This window comes from Phocoena sinus, chromosome 17 (genome assembly GCF_008692025.1).
Source record: "Phocoena sinus isolate mPhoSin1 chromosome 17, mPhoSin1.pri, whole genome shotgun sequence".
Lineage (NCBI taxonomy): Eukaryota > Metazoa > Chordata > Mammalia > Artiodactyla > Phocoenidae > Phocoena > Phocoena sinus.
In genome coordinates, this window is record NC_045779.1 from 12112277 (window position 1) to 12133458 (window position 21182).

At 46.2% G+C, this 21182-nt stretch overlaps 2 protein-coding genes across 11 annotated transcripts in view; both read left to right on the forward strand.

Moving 5' to 3' along the window:
- The first annotated feature begins 1953 nt into the window (after nucleotides 1-1953).
- On the forward strand, nucleotides 1954-3738 carry RRS1 (ribosome biogenesis regulator 1 homolog). The gene has a single exon (XM_032610609.1). It carries the CDS (start codon nucleotides 2064-2066, stop codon nucleotides 3192-3194), a length of 1131 nt encoding a protein of 376 aa, XP_032466500.1. The 5' UTR covers nucleotides 1954-2063; the 3' UTR covers nucleotides 3195-3738.
- A 1427-nt stretch (nucleotides 3739-5165) lies between these two features.
- ADHFE1 (alcohol dehydrogenase iron containing 1) overlaps nucleotides 5166-21182 on the forward strand; it is a 34101-nt gene continuing 18084 nt past the window's right edge. For 6 of the 10 annotated variants that reach the window (XR_004346533.1, XR_004346532.1, XR_004346530.1 and 3 more), the window contains exons 1-8: nucleotides 5166-5239; nucleotides 11859-11896; nucleotides 13701-13747; nucleotides 15053-15106; nucleotides 15495-15649; nucleotides 15796-15992; nucleotides 17713-17790; nucleotides 19365-19470. Coding sequence is in view for 6 of the 10 variants with exons in the window: in XM_032610444.1 (XP_032466335.1) it covers nucleotides 5184-5239; nucleotides 11859-11896; nucleotides 13701-13747; nucleotides 15053-15106; nucleotides 15495-15649; nucleotides 15796-15992; nucleotides 17713-17790; nucleotides 19365-19470 (731 nt within the window). In the remaining 4 variants the exon portion in view is untranslated. Of the gene's footprint in view, nucleotides 5240-10771; nucleotides 11897-13700; nucleotides 13748-14395; nucleotides 14518-15052; nucleotides 15107-15494; nucleotides 15650-15795; nucleotides 15993-17712; nucleotides 17791-19364; nucleotides 19471-21182 lie in introns of those variants that run through there. The other 4 variants (XM_032610449.1, XM_032610448.1, XM_032610450.1 and 1 more) reach the window with 4 other exon arrangements.

Sequence of the window (21182 nt, forward strand, 5' to 3'; positions counted from 1 at the left end):
TATCGACATCTGCTCTTTCTTTTCCCTAACTCAGAAGATTGACAAAGGAGCTAAATTCTACACAGCTGTACTTCCTATTTAAGGCCCAACCATGCCACATTGTAAATTCCTCTTAACCTTTCTTTCTTCCCCACTGTTCCATAAGGTCTCGTTAATCTTTGTATCTAGTGTCTCAAACATGGTAGTCATTCAAATGTTTGTTAAATGAATGAATGAATCAGAAGCTAAGCCAAGCCCAGAACAGCCATATCAGTGTCCTTAACACTCTCCTATGGCAAATCCCAAACGCTTTAAGGGTCAAGGAAGTTACCTAACATGACCTTTGACCTGGCCTTGGCCCCATGGGATGACTGGTATTAAAAACTTGGTGTTGAGCATTAAGACAAAGGCTCAGAAAAACCCCAGCAAATCTTAAAATGCTTTTAGAAAAGAGGAAGAAAGAATATTAGAGCCCAATTCCTGAGGCATAAAATGTGCTCACTAAATGTTTGATGAGTGAATGAACAAAGGAGAGCTGAGGAAAGCCAATGAGCTCAAGAAGAGACCAAACTCAGGGGGGCAGATGTGATAGGTGGGGCTGTATCTAAAGCCCTCTCTAGCTGACACTCAACTGAATCTATTTCCTAACTAACGGCTATTATGTCCATTTCTATGGATTAATTCTCCAGCTAACCCCTTCTTCACTAATCCCAACTTCCCATTAAAGGAAAACAAATCCTATAAACCACACAATCATCAGTGCCTCCTACACTGGACTGTACATATTCATCACCTCGATATTTTGTTAAAATGAAGGTTTTGAATCCTTACATCTGGGGTGAGGCCAGAGATTCTGCAACTCTTAACGAGTTCCCAGGTGATGCTACACTGCTGGTCGACAGACCACACTTTTCCAGCATGAAGAGCCTAGAAGATATTGCAGATAATATGTATGTAGTCTTAAAATCACAGTTAAGATACCTCCTGCTCCCACACTTCCTAGTTGTAAAATCTTAGACAAGTCATTTTACTGAGCCTGCCTTTGGAATATGGTGCTTACTAGGTACCAGGAAATAATGCTTCAAATTTATCAACTTATGAATAGGACTTAAGTTAAACAACCTGTCCAATGTGGATACAATAAACCCAGATCTTATTCTAGGAGTTTGATTCAAGAACCTGGTGCTTAATCACTGTATAAGATTGCCTTTTCAGCATAGCTCCCAGAGCCATTATGAAGATTAAATAATAATTGGTACTTAGCTCACATTTACTGAGCACTCATAGGCTCCAGACCTCTGTGTAAGCTCCCTTGGGAGCATATTAACTCATTTATCTTCATGGCAGCCCTAAGAGGCAGGTACTATTAGTATCCCCATCGTACAGGTTTTAAAATAGGCCCAAAGAAGTTAAACAGCTTAAGGTCAAACACTAGTGCAGTCAAGGTCGGAATCCAGGCAGTCTCACGGCAGAGCCCGGCGCTCTTTTGCCACAAGCCAGCAGAGGATGCGGCCCAGGGTTCCGGGGACCAGATATCAGCTCACCCACTCAGGGCGCTCTAAATGCCAGGTCCGCTCACTCCCAAAACAAACCAAGCCCTCGTCTACACGTAGCTTTACGTACATCTGTGAGAAGTGTCTTTCTCGGCCCACAACCTGGACCCCCATGAACAAGTCAGGGCTCTGGAGAAAAATAATTTGTCAGGTCCTAAGAAGAGCTGATTGGCTAAACATCTTGAGAACTGACTTACACTTAAACTGTAACACAGTCGCTCCGTGACCCCCTTAATCTGCGGCCCCCAAAACATGCACCGCAGGCTGGGCTCCACGCCCCTACTCCGCCTACATCCGGTCTCGAGCCCAAGGGCCGCCTCTATTCCCATTTGCTCTCCAACACCGCCCTCTGCCGGCCTTCTCTTGGGTCGCCGGCATTGTGAGTCCCTTCCGGGTGTCCCGGAAGCGGAGCTTTCTCTTCCGGGACGAGCGTCTGGGCAACCGCACGTGGTGGTAGCGCCGGGGCTTGAACCTAGCTGGTAGAGAAGTGATTGCAACTGTCTCCCAGAGAGAGGGAGCCGAGCCGGAGCCATGGAGGGTCAGAGCGTGGAGGAGCTGCTGGCAAAGGCGGAGCGGGACGAGGCAGAGAAGCTGCAGCGCATCACGGTGCACAAGGAACTGGAGCTGGAGTTCGACCTGGGTAACCTGCTGGCCTCGGACCGGAACCCTCCGACCGGGCTGCGGCACGCGGGACCCACGCAGGAGGCCGAGCTGCGGGCCCTGGCGCGGGACAACACGCAGCTGCTCATCAACCAGCTGTGGCAGCTGCCCACCGATCGTGTGGAGGAGGCGCTGGTGGCGCGGCTGCCGGAGCCCACCACTCGTCTGCCGCGCGAGAAGCCTGTGCCCCGGCCGCGGCCGCTTACACGCTGGCAGCAGTTTGCGCGCCTCAAGGGCATCCGTCCCAAGAAGAAGACCAATCTGGTGTGGGACGAGGGGAGCGGCCAGTGGCGCCGCCGCTGGGGCTACCAGCGGGCCCACGACGACACCAAGGAATGGTTGATCGAGGTGCCCGGGAATGCCGACCCCATGGAGGACCAGTTCGCCAAGCGGATTCAGGCTAAGAAGGAACGGGTGGCCAAGAACGAGCTGAACCGGCTGCGTAACCTGGCCCGCGCGCACAAGTTGCGGCTGCCCAGCGCGGCCGGCATGCACCCTACCGGACACCAGAGTAAGGAGGAGCTTGGCCGCGCCGTGCAGGTGGCCAGGGTCTCCACCGCCTCTGTGGGGCGCTTCCAGGAGCGCCTGCCCAAGGAGAAGGCGCCCCGGGGCTCTGGAAAGAAGAGGAAGTTTCAGCCTCTTTTCGGGGACTTTGCAGCCGAGAAAAATAGCCAGTTGGAGATGCTGCGAATAATGAACAGCAAGAAGCCTCAGTTGGACGTTACGAGGGCCACCAATAAGCAGATGAGGGAGGAGGACCAGGAAGAGGCGGCTAAGAGGAGGAAAATGAGTCAGAAGGGCAAGAGAAAGGGGGGCCGACAGGGTCCCGGGGGTAAGAGGAAAGGGGGCCCGCCCAGCCAAGGAGGGAAGAGGAAAGGGGGCCCGCCCAGCCAAGGAGGGAAGAGGAAAGGGGGCTTGGGAGGCAAGATGAATTCCGGGCGGCCTGGCTTGAGTGGCAAGAGAAAAGGAGGGCAACACCAAGGAGGAAAGAGGAGGAAGTAAATTTCACCCTCGGACCTGCTTGTAAACCAAGAACTGTACTTAATGTTAAGTTCTAGGTACAGGTACAGTAGGGGGATACAGAAGATGGGGCCACTAACTGCATCGAGCTTCAGGTTAAAGGGCTAGGCTTGCCCTCCTCTGAAGATGGTTGTAAATGTTTGATTCGACAAATTAATGCATTTCCCACAGCCAAAACTTTTGCTGGAGATTAAAGGATGTATTTAAGGACATACGAATTGGAAAGAATTTGTGGGAACTAGGAATGAGTTCTGTTTTTAAACAGCCTTTTTTTTCTCTCTCTCTCTTTAAACTTTGGATGGGGTGTAAGGGAGAGAGCTGGTCATATTTCAGAGACTTTTAATAGATTGGTATCTGCATTATTTTGATAACAAGCTTGTGTATTTATCAAAGGAGAGGAACAGAAAGGTTACATTTTCAGAACTGTTGTAAAGGTTATTTAATAAAAGTGTCTTATGTAATGTTGCTTTTAACTTTTTGGCTACTGGTACAAATCTTAAGTAAAGCTTGTGACCTGGATACCTGGCACAGATTACTTTCATTTACTTTCTAGAAAACATAGTGGCTAAATTATGATTTCAGTGAGACCACTTTTATTAGAAAAGCTCATACTTCTTTTGGTATCAGATATAATATTGAAAGTGTAGTACAACTGGTGCCTCTTTCAACACTGAAAACATTAATTTGCTGTAAATGATAAATTGGGGCTTCACTAATAATAGTAATAATCCTCATTAATCCTAATTTTATACTTAAATCTTTATCAAAATTTATGTCTCCAGTTTTTTTAAAGCTTCAAGTAGGTCTCTTTGGGGAAGAGAGAAAGAAACTCACAAAGTCCTTACTTGGAACATTATCTTTTGATTCATTTGTCAAATTTACCTGAGCTGGTTTGATTAGGAGGTGAAACGTTTACGGCTATTCTGGGTCTCTTTCCCTAATTGATATCAGTAACTCATCTAAATAAAAATACATATCTCCTGAAAAGGATTCATAGTACATCTAAAATGGGGGGCGGGTAGTGCTTTTTTTGCTGCTGTTATAGGTCTGAGGAGCCACTCTACTCTTGCTTTTTGGTCTGAGGATTGATAGGAAATTAAAATTGAGATCGTTTGTCTCTCATTTTTTCACTGTTGTCTCATCTTTGTTACTTTTAGAAATTGCTATGAAAGAAAAGATTAATTCAGATTTCATAATAGGTTACTAAAACACAGACGTTCAGTTGTTACTGTCTTAAAATACTTTGTGATAAAGTTAACTCTGCCATCATTGATCATTGTTTCCACTGGGACCTGGAAACTTGGAGCTGCTAAACCCTGGCCCTCCCTTCCCACATAACCGTGGAAACTTAACTGCTGATAAAACCATTTAATGGTATCCTGAACAACTTCATCAAAAGCCAAACCATTCATAGACCATTTAACACCTTTTAAATTCTTCTTAACTGTCTGGGATTTTTTGTTTTTGTTACTGTTTTGTTTGGGAATTTTTCTGGCTTTTGTTTTGTGACTTGATCTAGCAGTTGGACACAATACTGGCCTTGTAAAAAAAAAAAAAAGACCCTCGGGCTTTTTGCAAAGTTCTTGTTTACCGTTAAAACAAATTTAAATGCGGTGTCTTAATTTATTCTGAAAATACTCTGAGAAGCCAAAATAACAGAGTGGAAAAAGAATGCCTTTGTTTCTCCCTTTCCCCACGTCCCCAACTTGTGACATAGAGCGTTTTATATAGAGACTTAGGAAAGTACCCCAAATCCCTACGGAGCAGTTACCTGTGTGGCAATTTCAAAGGTGGATGGTGAGACTTTTCAGGTGGGGCAGTCGTAGTTCCGACTGGTGGGGAAATGGTCCTCTGCCAAGGGCTGTCGCTGGGGCCGGAGACCGCGGCGCGGGTGGGCGGAGGAGAGGCGGCGGTCGGGATTAGCCGGCGGCGGAGGGGGCGGGGCCGCGGAGAGAAGCACTCCGCACAGCCATGGCCGCTCCTCGCGACAGGGTAGCGCACTTGCTGAGGCAACTGCAACGCGCAGCGTGAGTGCGGGCGGCGCGGGCTGGCGGGCAGGAGATCGGAGGGTGCGGCCGAGCCCACGCAGCCCCCGGGGAGCAACTCGCCCGGGCCGGCACGTTCTTCCTCGTGTCACTTTCGAGAATTTGGGGACCGGGTACCGCAGTGCGCGGCGGCCTGGACGGCGCTGTCTGCCAAGCTTAGCCAAGCAGGCAAACGGCCGAGCGCGGCGCGATAGGCTGCTTTTCCTCTGCCTGATCTGCGGTTTAGGAAAGTAAGGCCCAGAGAGGAGAGCGCCTGGTCCCAGATCTACGCAGGCAGCGGAGAGCTTGGAACAGTGACCCAGAGAAATGCATGTATCCAATCAACACATATGTATCGGGTGTATGTAATGTGCCCAAAACTATTCTAGGTGCCGGGGATACAAAGACGAAAGACTCTGCAGCAAAGTCTAGCAGGGAATTGCATGAGCGGACAGGAGTGAAACGGGCCTCTGCAGAATGCAGCGGACAGAGGGTGTAGAAGAGAGAGGGATGAGAAATCACCAGGAGCTTGACTCCCTGGCATGTACAGGGCAGTCAGGGTATTAAACGTTATGACACGTCTGACTCGCTCTCCAGAAATGCCGGGTACATAGTAGCTGCCTGATAAATACTTGTTGAATGTGCAGGTGCACAAGTCCGCCTGGGAACACAGGGGGAAAAATGAGCGAACAGGTGGAGATAAATAGGGGGAAAGGAGGGGACTAGAGAGGAATTTCAGGCAAAGGGAAGAGCAACACCAGAGACAAAAGCCGTAGTTCCAGGATATAAAAGTAGCTAAAGACTGGACCTACCATGATAGGAGGACGTGAGGAAAGAAAAAACAGATGGCGAAAGACCATGAATTAGAAAATAGCCAAATTTACTGGGCACTTACCAAGCACAGGGCGCTGTCCTACACACTTTACATGTACTACTACTAATAACTCTAATCCTTACGACAACGCTATGCCAAGCTGTATTATTATCCTTCTATTACAGATAAAGAAATAAAGGCATGGAGAAAAATAATTTGCTCAGTGCCATACACTAAGCAAGTGGCACACCCATAATCTGGACCCAGGTGTTCTGGCTTCACTATCCTTGTTCTCAGTCCTATGCTAAGGAATTTTAACTGTGTCCTGTAGATAATAGAAAGCTGTTGAAGCAATAGTCCTCACTGTGAAACATACTCTTTGAGATGCCCCATGAAAAAAGAATCCCATGGCCAGATAAGTTTGCGAAACTAACCAACTGCTGCATCACCCTATGGGGAGTCAGGATATACATCAGCACACGAAGGACACTGAGAACTCCTGCAGGGAAGAAAAGAAACAAAGTTTAGCTGTATTTAAACTCTTTGTTCTAAACCTGTGTCATCACAGAACTCTTTATCAAGCAACCCCATTCATATCCCTTGGAACCAGTGTCACGTAGAACGTGTTTTTGGAATAGCTGCATGCAAAGGAGGGTGGCATGATTAGAATTAAGCTGAAGCTTTCTGGCGGCAGTGGAGAGGAAAGACTGGAGGTAACTGTCAGGCTCCAGCTAAAAGGCACCAAGGAGCGGCAGTTGGTACAAGAGGGTAGATGTAAGAGATACGGAGATGTAAGAAAAATTGGTTAGAATCAGCAGGATTTTGTGTCTGATCAGTGAGACAGGAGAAGTGGAGGTTTCTGGCTGGGGCATCGGTAAACAGTGAGGCCATTTACCAATGTAGGGACTGTAAACTTTAGGAGGAAGATGATAATCATTTTGAGTTGGACATGCCTCACGTACATCCAGGTGAAGACCCCGAGCAGGTAATTGAATACATAGTTCTGGAGCTCGGGAGCGAGTTGGAAACACACCCATATATAGAGAGCGGTTGACACCACGGATGTAGAAGCAAAGGCCTTAACAAACTGTATTCCTAGAAGAAAAGGGCTGAGGATGAAGTCCTGCGGAGCAGCACTGTGTGGTGCTTTGTTCTTTGCATTTTTTTTTTTAATCCCATGTAGAAAGTGAGAGATTGCAGGTAAAAATCTTGGAAAATTGGGAAATGGTATCATTAGGCCCACGTTTTGCCCGGGGAAAGTCTGCCAGAGCTGAGGTGAAGCTGTGCCCACCTGCTTTGGACAGGGCAGCACTCCAGCTTCCTGAGAGACAAGTCCCTCCACCCCAGGGCAGCTCACCACTCAGTCCACACACACAGCAGCTGTGCTGACAGCCAGCTGCTCTGGCCTCATTTCCATTACCTGCTGGCCTCTTTAGGCACTTGGATTTGCACATGCTTTGCACTCTGACTGCTGGAAAAGGAACCAGCATTAAAGGATAGGAGGGGTGACCAAAGAGGTGAGAGGAAGGAAGGGAAGGAGGGAAGGACAGTTTGTAGTGCTCTCATCCCCAGGGTACCGCAGGGAACCAAGCAGCCTAACATCTGTGGGACTTAAGTGTGTGTGTGGTGGTGGTGGGGTGGGGGGGGCGGTGGGGTCAGGCAGGTCAGATAATAAACAATAAACTAGTAAGTAAAACTTAGAGTATATTTGATGCAGCTAGGTACTAAAGAGAAAGAGAAAGCAAAGGGGGATGGGGTGTTAGAGGAGAGGGTGCAATTTTAAAGACAGAAAACCTTGACTACTTACAGTTTCCTGTGGCTGCTGTAACCAGTTACCATGAACTTAGTGGCTTAAAACAACACACATTTATTATCTTACAGTTCTGAAGTTCAGAAGTCCAAAATCAGTTTTCCTGGGCCCAAATCAAGGTGTCGGCAGGGCCACATTCCCTTCAGAGGCTCTAGGGCAGACTCCATTGTCTTGCTTTTAACAACTTCTAGAGCTGCAGTGCCTGCATTCCTTTGCTGGTGGCCCCTTCCTCCATCTGCACAGCCAGCAATGTAGCATCTCGCTTCAGCGGTCACATTGCCTTCTTCTGTGTCAAATCTCCCTCTGCCTCTTTCTTAGAAGGACACTGTGATTACCTTTAGGGCCTACTCAGATGATCCAGGATAATCTATCTCAAGATCCTTAACACATCTGCAGAGTCCCTCTTGCCACACAAAGTAATATTGATAGGGTCCAGTGATTAGGACCGGAACAGCTTTTGGGCTCAGCTCAGCACACTCACCGGGGAAGTAACTGTTGCAGAAGGACCAGTGAAAGGGGGGCGCAAACCACATGGCTCTCTGGGGACATATCTGGAGGTGGAGCATGCCTGGCATGGTTTCAGAACAAGGTGTCTGGATCAGACTGAGCGAGGAGATGAGGCCGGAGACACGGTGGGAATGTCGGGGTGGCCAAGGATGACCCTAAGGTTTTTGGCCTAAACAACCAAAGTTGAAGTTGTCATTAAGCTGGGATAAGGAAGAGGCTTTGAGGGGAAGACCAGGAGCTGAGTCTTAGGGAAAATGTGAGACGCCTAACAGACATTCAAGTGACGATGTTGAGTAGGAAGTTGATTCTGGAGTTCAGGAGAGAGGTCTAAGCAGAAAGAGTAAAGTGGGAGTCATCAACATAGAAGGTGATCAAGGCCATGGGACCAGGTGACGTCACTCAGGGAGTGAGTGAGTGTGGAAAGAAAAGAGAAGGATCTACGGGCTGAACGCTGGGACCCTCCAGCATTTAGAGTCAAGAGCATGAAAAGAAACTAGGCCAGGAGCAGCCAGTGCAGTAAGAAGAAAACCAGGGAATTGTGTCCTGGAAACCAAGGGAAGAAAGTATTTCCAGGGAGGAGGGAGTGAACGGGAGGATGCAAATGACAGGTCTGAACTGAGAACTGAGTGGTGTATTAGCACCAAGGGGAGGGCCTTAGCGACCTGGTAAGTTTGTCAGTGGAGACATGGGGCAAAGGCTCATTGGAAGATGTCCCAGAGAGAATGGGAGAAGAGAAATTGGAGATAGCAGGTGTAGTCGGCTGAAGGGAAAGGGGGAGGTGGGGGGAACAGTGGGAAAGGGAGGGGGGACAAGAGGAAGTTGTTGGATGATAGTTGATATAATATGAGGAAGTCAACATTTTCCTACTGATGGATCAGATTTGGGGGGAGGGGTTTTTTTTTTTTTTTTTTTTTTTTGCGGTACGCGGGCCTCTCACTGCTGTGGCCTCTCCCGTTGCGGAGCACAGGCTCCGGACGCGCAGGCTCAGCGGCCACGGCTCACTGGCCCAGCCACTCCGCGGCATATGGGATCTTCCCGGACCAGGGCACGAACCCGTGTCCCCTGCATCGGCAGGCGGACTCTCAACCACTGCGCCACCAGGGAAGCCCCTGGGGGGAGGGGGATTTTGATGACGCAGGAGAGGAAAGGAAGAACTGTTGGTAGTGATGTTTTGAGTCGCTGAGCAGGGCTGACGTTGAGTGCACAGGGGAGAGGTTGGCCTTTGCTAAGGGCGTGGCCAGTTTATTAATAATACCAGGAGGGAAGCCAGAATAATGGTGCCAGAGCCAGATGGTGGGTAGATAAGAGCCCCGCTCTAACCCTTTGGATTTCAGGGGCCCAAGGATGCGTGGGAGAAAAGGAAATGGAGTCAGTGGATGTAGGCGAGGAGGAGAGAACCAGAGGACAGCAAGCAAGCCAGAGGGGTTAAGAGGTTGAGAGTTTTAAGCATGAAACTCTTAAATATGATGACAAGGATCAAGTAAGGGGGAAGGCTAGGACATACAGAACAGATGCAGGTCCCAAGAAAGCAAGAGAGGGTGGGATTCAGACCACAACTAAGGAGTAGGAATGATGAATTGAGGTAGCCTGAAAACTTGAAAAATATATAATAAAAAGAGAAGGGGGGATGGGTGCTCCCACAGTCCTTCGTGTTGGATAGCTTCAAGTTTGGATTTTTCCTTCCCTTTGAGTCTCTTTTATTGTCCTGGAGGGGCGTAAAGCAGGGAAAGACCTCGAAAGTAGTGCCTTGTGAAGGACAACGCCAGGGCCTTGCCTAATGCCGGTTTTCCTGCGGGAGCCAGCAAATGGCTCAGACCCGCCGGGATGCTCTTGGGAAACAATTCCACGTGGCGTTCTCAGCCGTGCCCACCAGATGGCAGCCTCGGCTCATGGTGGCGCTCACACCCGCCCACGCCCGTTTTCACTTAATTCACAGTTTTTGAGATCTTGACCGTCATTGAGTTTAACCCTTTTCCTTCCTTCCCCCTTTCCCCTCTCAGATGTGTTCATTCTAAGTTTGCAGGCGGGGGGCAGGGGGGTGGTATGCACGCACGTACCTACTGGACCCACCGGGACAGGGTCCCCTGGGCAATAGAGAGAAACATAAACCCCTTTGCGAGGCTCAGTCGGATGGAGAACAGCAGGAAGAGAAGCCGGAGAAGAGACCGTCCAAGAAATCGGAGGCGACCTGGACAGGAAGGGATACGGAGGTTATTATTTAAGGGAGGGAAAGTCTCGAAAGAGGAGGGCGTGGGAAATCCGTAGAGAAGCGGACTGAGAACTGAGTCGGGGTGAGGGATTCGGCGAAAATGTGACAGATATGACAGTAGGTGTGACAGTAATTTATGCGCACCCGGAGGGTGGGGCCGGGGAGGGCCGAGCAGGCGGAGCAGAGAAGGGACGGAGGCGCGAGGTGATGACCAGGGTGGCCTGCAGGCCCACTGAGGGCTTCCGGACGAAACGGCCCAAAGCCTGCTGGAAGAAGGACGAAACACCCTGAAGACAACGGGAAAATAAAACGGAAAGTTCCGGGGGAGAAGGATGGGGGGATGAGGTGTGAGTAGTTAACACTGGGTCAATTTGGCCAAAGCTCCTAACCTAGGAAGAGCTGAGACCCCATCTTTTGGGGGGGGCTTAAACAATAGAAATTTATTTTTCCACAAATCCGGAAGCTAAAAGTCTGAGATCAAGGTGTCAGCAGGGTTGGTTTCTTCTGAGGTCTCTCTCCTTGGCTTGTAGACGGCCGTCTTCTCTCTGTGCCTTCGCGTGATCTTCCTCTGTGTACGCCTTGCGTTATATGAGATTCCATCTTGCTAGCAGGTTCGCTCTGGAGACTCTCCTTGCTGACTTGATGAAGTAAATAGCCTTGCTGGCCCAGGAATTCCAGGTGCCATCTAGGAACTGAGGGCAGTCTCCAGTGGACAGCCAGCAAAAAGCCAAGGCCTCAGTCCTATAGCTCTCCGCGCCGGTTCCTCACGTCCCCCGGAGTAGCCAGGATGCGTTTGCGAGTTGCTGCGTCCATGTAGGTCCTGAGGCGGCAGCGGCCGCAGGGAATCAACCCGATGAAGCCAGGAAGCGGACAGAAGTCTTTTGGGAGAGCGCGCAGCGAGGCCTCGGGTGCCCGGCCGGAGAGGCCCTCGGGCAATGCCGGAGGGAGTCCAGCGCCCGCCCTGGGGCCTCGCCTGGCCTGCCGGTGGGGACGGGGACGGGGCACCCTCCCTTAAACTTTCCTGTAGCCCCAGAGCGCTCATCCCAGCTCCCCGCATTTAACTATAGCTTGAGAAATAAGTGGAAGAACGATCCTACACTGCTGGAAAGACTCCGAGTCAACTTTTTGTCCATGGTGATTTCTGGCTTTTTCTGTCGTGGAGTGTTTGCTGTAGCTACTACTCTGATAGCCTCTTAAGACCAGAATGCAATGGGTGTTACTTTAAGGCTTCTTATATTCTGGTTTTCTGGTTTCACGCTACTTTTTCTTTTCGTTTCCCTAGATGCCAGTGCCCAAGTCATTCTCATACTTACTCCCAAGGTAATAATACATTTTGTGTTTAGCCACAATTTCAGTTTCCACTGTTGGTAATAGATTTGGGCAAAGTGTAAAGTAAGAGAATCAAGGCATGTGATAGGAAGATTGGTGAAAATTTTCACTTGAAATTGGTAGTATGAAGTTCGAATTATACTATCTCAGCTGAATGTATGCTACTGATTATGTTTTTGGCTCAAATATATATTTAATGCTATTTACAATGTCTTTCTATTTTAAACAGAATTATTTGCCAAAGCTAAAAGTGGTGACACAAATAGGATTTTAGGGTTTTCTGAGTTCATCAAACAGAATTAATCAAGATGAAATCTCTGAAAGGTTCTAATACATCCCCAAAGAGTCTGAAGAACACTGTGGTTCCCAGAAGGAAAAAAATTGCTTGCATCAATTTTTAAAATAACACTCTATTTCTTAATAATTAAAAATGACAAAAGTTTTCAGTTCCTACAAACATCTTCATTCTTACCAACTCCATTGTCCACAGAGCAGTGGGCAGCTCATTGTAGCTTCAACGAGTCCTCAGAATGTCACATGAATTATACTGACACAAAAACAGATTTCACCTCTTAGGAGAAAAGGTCAAATCTAAACAGTGGTAAGGGATGGAAGGGAGGGGCCTGCCCACACAGGATCCTAAGCAGAAACTCACAAAGAAGCCTGTTGGGATTAGAACAGATAGAGTAACTGAGGGCTTTTTCCTGCCTAGAGAGTGACTCATCCTTCAGGACCAGCCAAGAGACCTGCCCCCACAAGTCATTAACAGCCATCCACTAAGCAGAAGCATGCCGTGCCTTCCAGGCCCTCATGGACACATGCAGAATTTTGTCTTCAGCTGATTTTCTGCAATTCTTAATTGGTTTCAACAAAGAATCAGTAATTTTCCTATTTGGGGCTATAAAATTAGTAATTTAGAGAAAGATAATCTCAGTGTTTTCTAGGATCCAGTTTATGTCTTTTCCTAAATTTTAGTAACAGGAGTAATAGATTATTTCTTTAAAGCCTGTTGAGGTCAAAGAAATTTGGATTATGATTAAGGATACCCTTGCCAAAGGTAGATTTTTGTTCCGTTGTGGTCTGTCTTGAAAAAAAAAAAAAAAAGGTAGTAAAAATTGTTCTGTAGACTTTTTTCAATCTTATGACTGGTCAAGACTGATAAAAATAAGTAGATGAAAACAAAGATAAAACCCACTAAGTAGAGGCCTCTTATTGTTCCAATATAACAGAAAATCATTTTTGCCATAACTAAACCTGATATTTTGTAAAGAAATATCAGTTTATAAAAATTTTTTAATTTCCCAAAGAAAACTAAATAGTTTACATGTATAAGCTTGAGAAATATAAATATCTCACTGTGATAAGTACCCCCCATAGAGAAAATCTTAATTTAAATAAATTATCACAGTTGCTATAAGAAGTGTAAGCAGGACTCCAATTAATGAATTTACTAATAGTTGTTCCCTAATAATAATTGAACTCTAGAGTCTAGAGGATTTTTTTCTAGTGGATTTTTACACATTATGTTTTCAAAAGTATATTTTAATTTCAACGGAGGAAAGATTTTAAGTAACTTTATTTTCACACAATCTGCATCAAGCTAGCGTTACATTCTCCTAAAATGCAGGTTTTAATTTTCATCTAATAGGCAACAATGAAACCTGAAAAATGTATTTTAGGTAAGGCTTCAAGGGAAATGTTTATATTCACTGCTGAAAATCCAATTCACTATCAAATGACAATATTTTTGCTCTGTTTTTGAGGCCTACTCTGATGCTAATTTTTACATTTCTAGCTCCTGGACTTTCACCTTCCGGGAAAACAACAGATTATGCCTTTGAGGTAGATTTAATCATTCTTTCTTTCTTTTATGAATGACTTGAAAGAAATACAATCAGAGTATTTTGCTAATGCATTATTATCTCATTTGAAGTCTCTTATTAATAGATGTTCCCTAACATCATTTTATCAGCACCTATTTAGCAAAGTACTTTGTCAGGATAATGGAATATAAATCTTCTGATAACACAAGTAATGTGTAGGATACTGTTTTCTGTACAGCCATTAAAATAGAGCAAATTCCCAGTTCTACGAACTCTCCAACTTGTATGATAAATCTTCTTTAGTTTTGTAATTATAACAACCCCAAAAGAGGTGCAAGTAATCGGTTGAAGCAAGAATAACGGAACAGTTAATTCCGATGAATTTTTATCATACTGTAATTACATAATTATTTGTATAAATCCCTGTCTCCTTCTAGTTCAGGGGTCATAAATTAAAATGTGACCAGAGGCCTGACAGTTAGTCATTCCAGGAGCAGGCTGGGGGAGGATGGTGCTGAGTTTGCTGAGAGCACAGGCCCATCTCAAGGGTGCAGCCTGCCCTCAGCCCCCTGTGATTGCAGCCACACTGGAATGCAGCCCGGTGCTGCCCGATTATTCAAGAGAGATAGAAATCCAGATGGTCACATTGCTTTTTATTTTTAATTAGATAATAAGAGTCATTATCGAAACCAAGAAAAAAAAAGAGAAGAAGAAATTTAAACATAACATCGATCAAACATCGATCAAACAAAACATGTCTTCAGGCCAAAAGCGACCCATCATGCATTGGTATAAAAGCTCTTCTCTCAGCTGTAAACTTTATGAGGCCATGTTTCTCTTGTTCGTAGTTGTGTTACCAGAGCCTAGCACATGCCTGGAATATAGCAGACACTCAGTAGTGTTGGTTGGATGGGAGGATGGATGGATGGATGGATACACGCATGCAAGGGTGGTTGGATAGATGAATGGTTGGAGGAGGGAATGAAGGCACTAAAAATACACAAAGATAACAACATTTACATTGGAAAATAAGAAGATATTTGTTCATTTAAGTGTGGAGGCAAGAAGAGGCAAGCATTTCAAGCTGAGGGAACAATTGAGAGATTATGATATATTTGGGGAAAAATACATAATTCCAGTGTGACTGGAGCCAACGTTTGCTTAAAGAAGTACGATGAGTGTGAGGCCAGATGCGATGACCTAGAATGCCATGCTGGGGAATATATACTTTATTTTCTAGACAATGGGGAACCATTCCAGGGTTTTAGAAGTGAAATGACCAACTCTCTAAACACCCATCACCTAAATCTTTTTTTATTTTCAGATGGCTGTTTCAAATATTAGATATGGAGCAGGAGTTACAAAGGAAGTGGGCATGGCAAGTATTTAAGATTTCTACAGTCTTCTACTATAAACGTTACACTGATTTTATTTTATTTTATTTAGGCTTTCTTAAAAACATATTTATTTATTTGTTTGGTTGCGCCGGATCTTAGTTACAGCATAGGGGCTCCTTAGTTGTGGCATGCAAACTCTTAGTTGCAGCATGCATGTGGGACCTAGTTCCCTGACCAGGGATCAAACCCAGGTCCCCTGCATTGGGAGTGCGGAGCCTTATCCACTGCACCACCAGGGAAGTCCCTGTATATTTTAAAACAAGTACAAATTGACAGCAGTTGAGTCTTTTGTTTTGGACTCAATGTTAAGTTTGCCAGAAGTATCTAGTGTAATCAAACCTAACTTATACATTATTTTTGTTATTGTAGGACCTACAAAACATGGGTGCTAAAAATGTTTGTTTGATGACAGACAAGAACCTCTCCCAACTCCCTCCTGTACAGACAGTGATGGATTCCTTCGTGAAGAATGGCATAAACTTTAAGGTTTATGATAATGTGAGGGTGGAACCAACCGATAGAAGGTATTCTTTGATTGTCCTTAAATTTACTTTAAGCAGAAGTCAACACATACCAATGTTGATTGAAACTTGCCCCAGGCCTTATTTAATGGCTCGGCAATTTATTTCTGAAAACCCTGACATATGGCCTTTATTTTCCCTTCTCCAAGCTTCCTGGAAGCTATTGAATTTGCCAGAAGGGGAGCTTTTGATGCCTACGTGGCCATGGGTGGCGGCTCCACCATAGACACCTGCAAAGCCGCTAATCTGTATGCATCCAGCCCTGACTCTGATTTCCTGGACTATGTCAATGCTCCCATTGGGAAGGGAAAGCCTGTGACTGTGCCTCTTAAGCCTCTGATTGCAGGTAAAGACTGTTTGTCTCTTTTATTTTGCAACTGGCAAAAGGCCTCAGGAAAGACACAAGCCAGTAATTTTTGGGTGTATGTTTTCCAAAGTTTCCTGATTTCTTCATTTCCATATAGTACCTTGTTTGGAGATTGAAACAGAGAGCAATTCATTCATGTTTAAAATTCTGATTTTCATTATTGCACAGACAGAGAAAATTTGGGTCACTAGTAGGAAAGTTTGCAGAGTTAAGCTATGAAGTCACTATGTGGAAGAGAAGGGAAGGTCATCGTCTATAGATTATTAGATCCTCCTGTGGGCAGGTTTGTCTTCTGAGCCCCTCTTGGTTTTGTCCCACTTTGCCAGCCACTGTGAAGTTTAAGGGGAACGTTCCCTTTTATTTTTCTGATGTTGACTCAACCCTTTCTTCCACCTAATGGCTCCTCAGCTGACCTGGGGCTTTGTCTCTGCCCTGGGACATGTGGCCAGCGTGGCCTCGTCACTCTGGGTGACACCTGCTCTGTGGCTGCCAGGGCACAGACACGCACATCCAAATTAGAATCGCTTGTCTGTTCCACACAGACCTTGGGACCTTTCTGTCTTGTCTTCCCTCCCATTTTATGGCTGTCAGCATATCACTGTCTAAAGTCTTACATCTAAAATGTACTAGCTGGACAATATCAGGGGTTTTTTTTTTAATTTAATTTATTTATTTTTATACCGCAGGTTCTTATTAGTTATCTCTTTTATACATATTAATGTATACATGTCAATCCCAACCTCCCAATTCATCCCACCACACCCACCCCCAGGAAAATATCAGTGTAAAGTCTTGTCCTCTCTCTCCTGCTCTCCTAGTCCCACTGTGAACGGGCCCTGTGAGGGGGCAGGAGTGAGTTGACAGCGGATGAACTGCTTTGACGTGAATGAGTGATCAGCAGGGGCAGCATAATTGACGTCTGGCAAATGGAACCCTCTGGTGAAACTGTGTCAGCATCACACAGAGGGGTGATTAGTGAAGTTTAGAAACTTGACGGAACTACAAAACCGCAGAGTCCGGCAAAGGCAGAGTGTTACTCTTCTTGCTGCCAAGAGGGAATAAAGATGTCTTTTAGGGATGGCAAATACGAGTTTTCTTCCCAGAGATGCCGAGAGGCCTGCTTTTGAATTCCCAACTGCAGCTGCTTAAGCTCTGACGCTAGAGGAGCCCGAGGCTCCCAGAACTCCTCCCTGTTAATACAGAAACAGACATCACACATACACGTTAAACACACATGTGTGTAATACAGACATGGACATCGTGCATACATATTAGGCATACATACGTGTTAGTGCCAATACGGACATCAAACATACGTGCTAACACAGACACAGGCATCATGCATACATACCAAGTGCGTGTACATGTTAGGTTTACATGCATGTTAATGCATAGACACCATACATGCCAAACATGCATGCGTATTGATGCAGACACTGCCATCACACACATATGTTAAACACGGATGCTGGCATGTTAATGCCAACACAGGCATCAGACCTGTTACTCACATGTTAGTGTAGACACAGTCATACACGTTAAGCATACATGCATGTTAATACAAATACAGACATCAGGTGAGCAAACAAGGGCAGCAAACTTTCTCCTCTAACCTTGCTCCTTATTTCCTAAGACTTAATTATCTCCACTGACCTTTATTTAGATGCTTTATTAAAACTGACATTTTTTTTTGTTCAAGTCCCAACTACCTCAGGAACTGGGAGCGAAACTACTGGAGTTGCCATTTTTGACTACGAACGCTTGAAAGTAAAAACTGGTAAGAACTTTGCCCATAAAAAATTTTTTTTAATTCTCTCTCTTACCTTTCAACTAACTCTACCCCCTTTTCTTTAACCCTAATATTTAAAATTCAAGGAGTTACAGAGTTAAGGAAAGGGTATGTACATAGACACATTTTCTTTCTTTTCCCACATACATATAAAAAATATGAAGCAGTCTAATAAACACGTTTTTGAGAATTACCTACAAAAGCTTATTGAAATGCCATGAATCTTAATTGGCCATTTTTCTGCCCAAGTTAGTGACTATAGATCAGTGATAAGTGGTTATTCCCTTTCTTAGACATCTTTTTTATATTCTAACTCAATTTCATTGAGGTGTAATTTTTATATAATAAAATGTATACATTTTAAGAGTCTAGTTTGATGAATTTTGACAAATATATACCACAAGTACCGACCACCCCAGTAAAGCTACAAAACATTCCCACTTCTCCAGAAAGTTCCCTCATGCTCCTTCCCAGTCAATCCCTCCAGCCCCATTCCCAAGTAACCACCATTCTGCTTTCTACCTTCTTTGTCATCTTTATCCTGTCTTCTTCTCTGACTCTCAGCTAATGTGGGGGAAATGTCCCTCTCCTTGAGTCTGGTTCAATATCCTTCTTCCAGGCCTTCGTAGTGGAATAGATTGGCATTGAACTGCACATATATGGTAACTTCTCTTTTTAAATTACATTATCCTTTGACATTGTTAAAGATAATAATAATAGAAACCAACACTTAAATACTACCTTAAATTTTTTTAAAGACTTTCCCGTCATATTATCTACTGTGATCCTTACAACAGCTCCGGGAGGGATGGAGGCCCTGTGTTATTAGAGTCTAATCTTACAGAGAACTCAGAAAGGCCCAGACACATACCAAAGACGTGCAGCAAATCACCGAGCAAGGACCCAAACCAGTGGTTTGCTAGTAAACCAGCTCTCCAGAATTTAATGAGTAAATAAGCCCTGAGAGCTTATTTACTTCCCTGGAGCTGGGAGGACATGGGTATAGTGGCTCGTGTAAACTGCAAGGGGCTTCGGCCGCTGAAAAACCTGGTTTCTGACCCCAAATCTCTTCCCGCTAATCCTTTCTGCCTCCCTATATGAGAATGAATCTTATCTCATATTTTAATTTTTTTTAAAGGCTAATGAGATCTGGAGACTTATGGTATATATTTTTTAATTAATTAATTAATTTATATTTGGCTGTGTTGGGTCTTCGTTTCTATGCGAGGGCTTTCTCTAGTTGCGGCAAGCGGGGGCCACTCTTCATCACGGTGCGCGGGCCTCTCACTATCGCAGCCTCTCTTGTTGCAGAGCACAGGCTCCAGACGCGCAGGCTCAGTAGTTGTGGCTCACGGGCCCAGCTGCTCCGCGGCATGTGGGATCCTCCCAGACCAGGGCTCGAACCCGTGTCCCCTGCATTAGCAGGCAGATTCTCAACCACTGCGCCACCAGGGAAGCCCTCATATTTTAATTTTTTTAGGATAATTTGTTACCCTAAAGTTATTTAAATTTTAAAAAATTGTGTACGTACTTATAGCCTCTGTTGAAAATCCCTGCCTTAGGTATCGCTTCGCGAGCCATCAAACCTACACTGGGCCTGATCGATCCTCTGCACACCCTGTACATGCCTGAGCGGGTGATCGCCAACAGTGGCTTCGATGTGCTTTGGTAGGTACCCATGCCACCTGCAGGGGCTCTGCCGGTACTCGGTTGACGGACAGTGTTTTACTGCTGAAAGCCCTTGTTAAGCACTCATTGATTGTGTGCCACGACAGCGCTGGCTTTGGCTGTCATTATCCCCTTTCCCGAGTGACAAAGCTAAGCTGTAAAGATGAGGCGAGGTCCTAGGTGAGCCACAAACCTGCTGTTTGGGATGGACCGGCCCAGCCACAGCTGCAGGCACGGGGACACAGGCGGGGGAGCAGCGGCAGCTGGCAGGCAGCATCTCAGACCCACAGCACTGCCTCTGCTGCACTAACCAGGGGATGCCAGGGCTGCAGCCTCAGGCACACAGCAGGGGCGGCAGCGCCCACCGCCGGAGCTGGAAGGGCTCGCTGTCGGCACTTCACACGCACCATCACTTCACCACAGCTCTGTGCCACACAGAAAAGAAAACTGGGCTGGAGGTGTTGAGCAGCTTGCACGGGGCCACACCACGTGCTCCCCAGGCTTCACCTGCCATGTGCTGGTGGCTCCCTCATCAGTGTTTCTGCCACAGGCCTCGCTCCCGAGCTCTGGGCCCTGCGTTCCAGCAGCATCACGGGGACCCACGGGTGCTTCACATTCACCTGGTCCAAAAGACCCTATTCCACCCATTTGCACATGCACATTTCTTCTCATTTTAACATCTCTGAAATCAAGGCATATCTGTATATCTGTGGCATGGCAGTACGGTTTTCTTCCTCAGTAGTACTTTTTTTTTTTTTAATGGTGCATCTTATAAAGCATGGCATCTTTTTTTTTTTTTTTTTACTGCCTTTATTTTTTTTATTTTTTATTTTTTAACATCTTTATTGGGGTATAATTGCTTTACAATGGTGTGTTAGTTTCTGCTTTATAACAAAGTGAATCAGCTATACATATACATATGCTCCCATGTGTCTTCCCTCTTGCGTCTCCCTCCCTCCCACTCTCCCCCTCCCACCCCTCCAGGCTGTCCCAAAGCCCCGAGCTAATATCCCTGTGCCTTGCGGCTTAAAGCATGGCATCTTGAAGCTGATGAAATCTTACAATTCTCTCAATCCCCCCACCCCTCACAGCTTCCCCTCCTGGGTCCCTGACCTTAGCGAGCAGCAGGACCCGGTATGGACTTCTCCCTCGCTGCGTGCCCACACCAAGCCACAGAGCCCCTCTCTTGTCCAACTCAATCTCTCCCATCTGCTCCCACCTCAGCTCAGGCCTGCCCCAGCTCTTGCCTGGACAGTATCCAATCTCCTTATCAGTCTCTCTGCTTCCATCCCACAGTCCTTCTGTCTGTCCTCCATACTGGCCTCAACAAGCTTCCAGAATGCAATATGACCACCGTGCATATACACGGGCATTTATACACACACACACACACACACGCACACACACACACACACCTCTCTACCTTACAAGTCTGTCATTGCCTTTCCACACCTACTGTCTGAAAGCCAAAGTCCCTGGAATGTCCCCAGTGCTGAGCACTTTATCTGCTTGGAGAATTCTTCTTTCACTTTCCACTGGAGCATTCTGTCATTGATGGAGCCTTTGCTGACCCTCCCCTCCCCTCCCCTCTCCATAAGAACCACTCTGTCCTTTGCCCTTACCCACTGGGGGCCTGTGCATTGCTTCAGAGACACCGCTCTTCACACGCCAGTCTCCCTCACTGCACCGCGGGCTTGGCAAGGACAGGACCA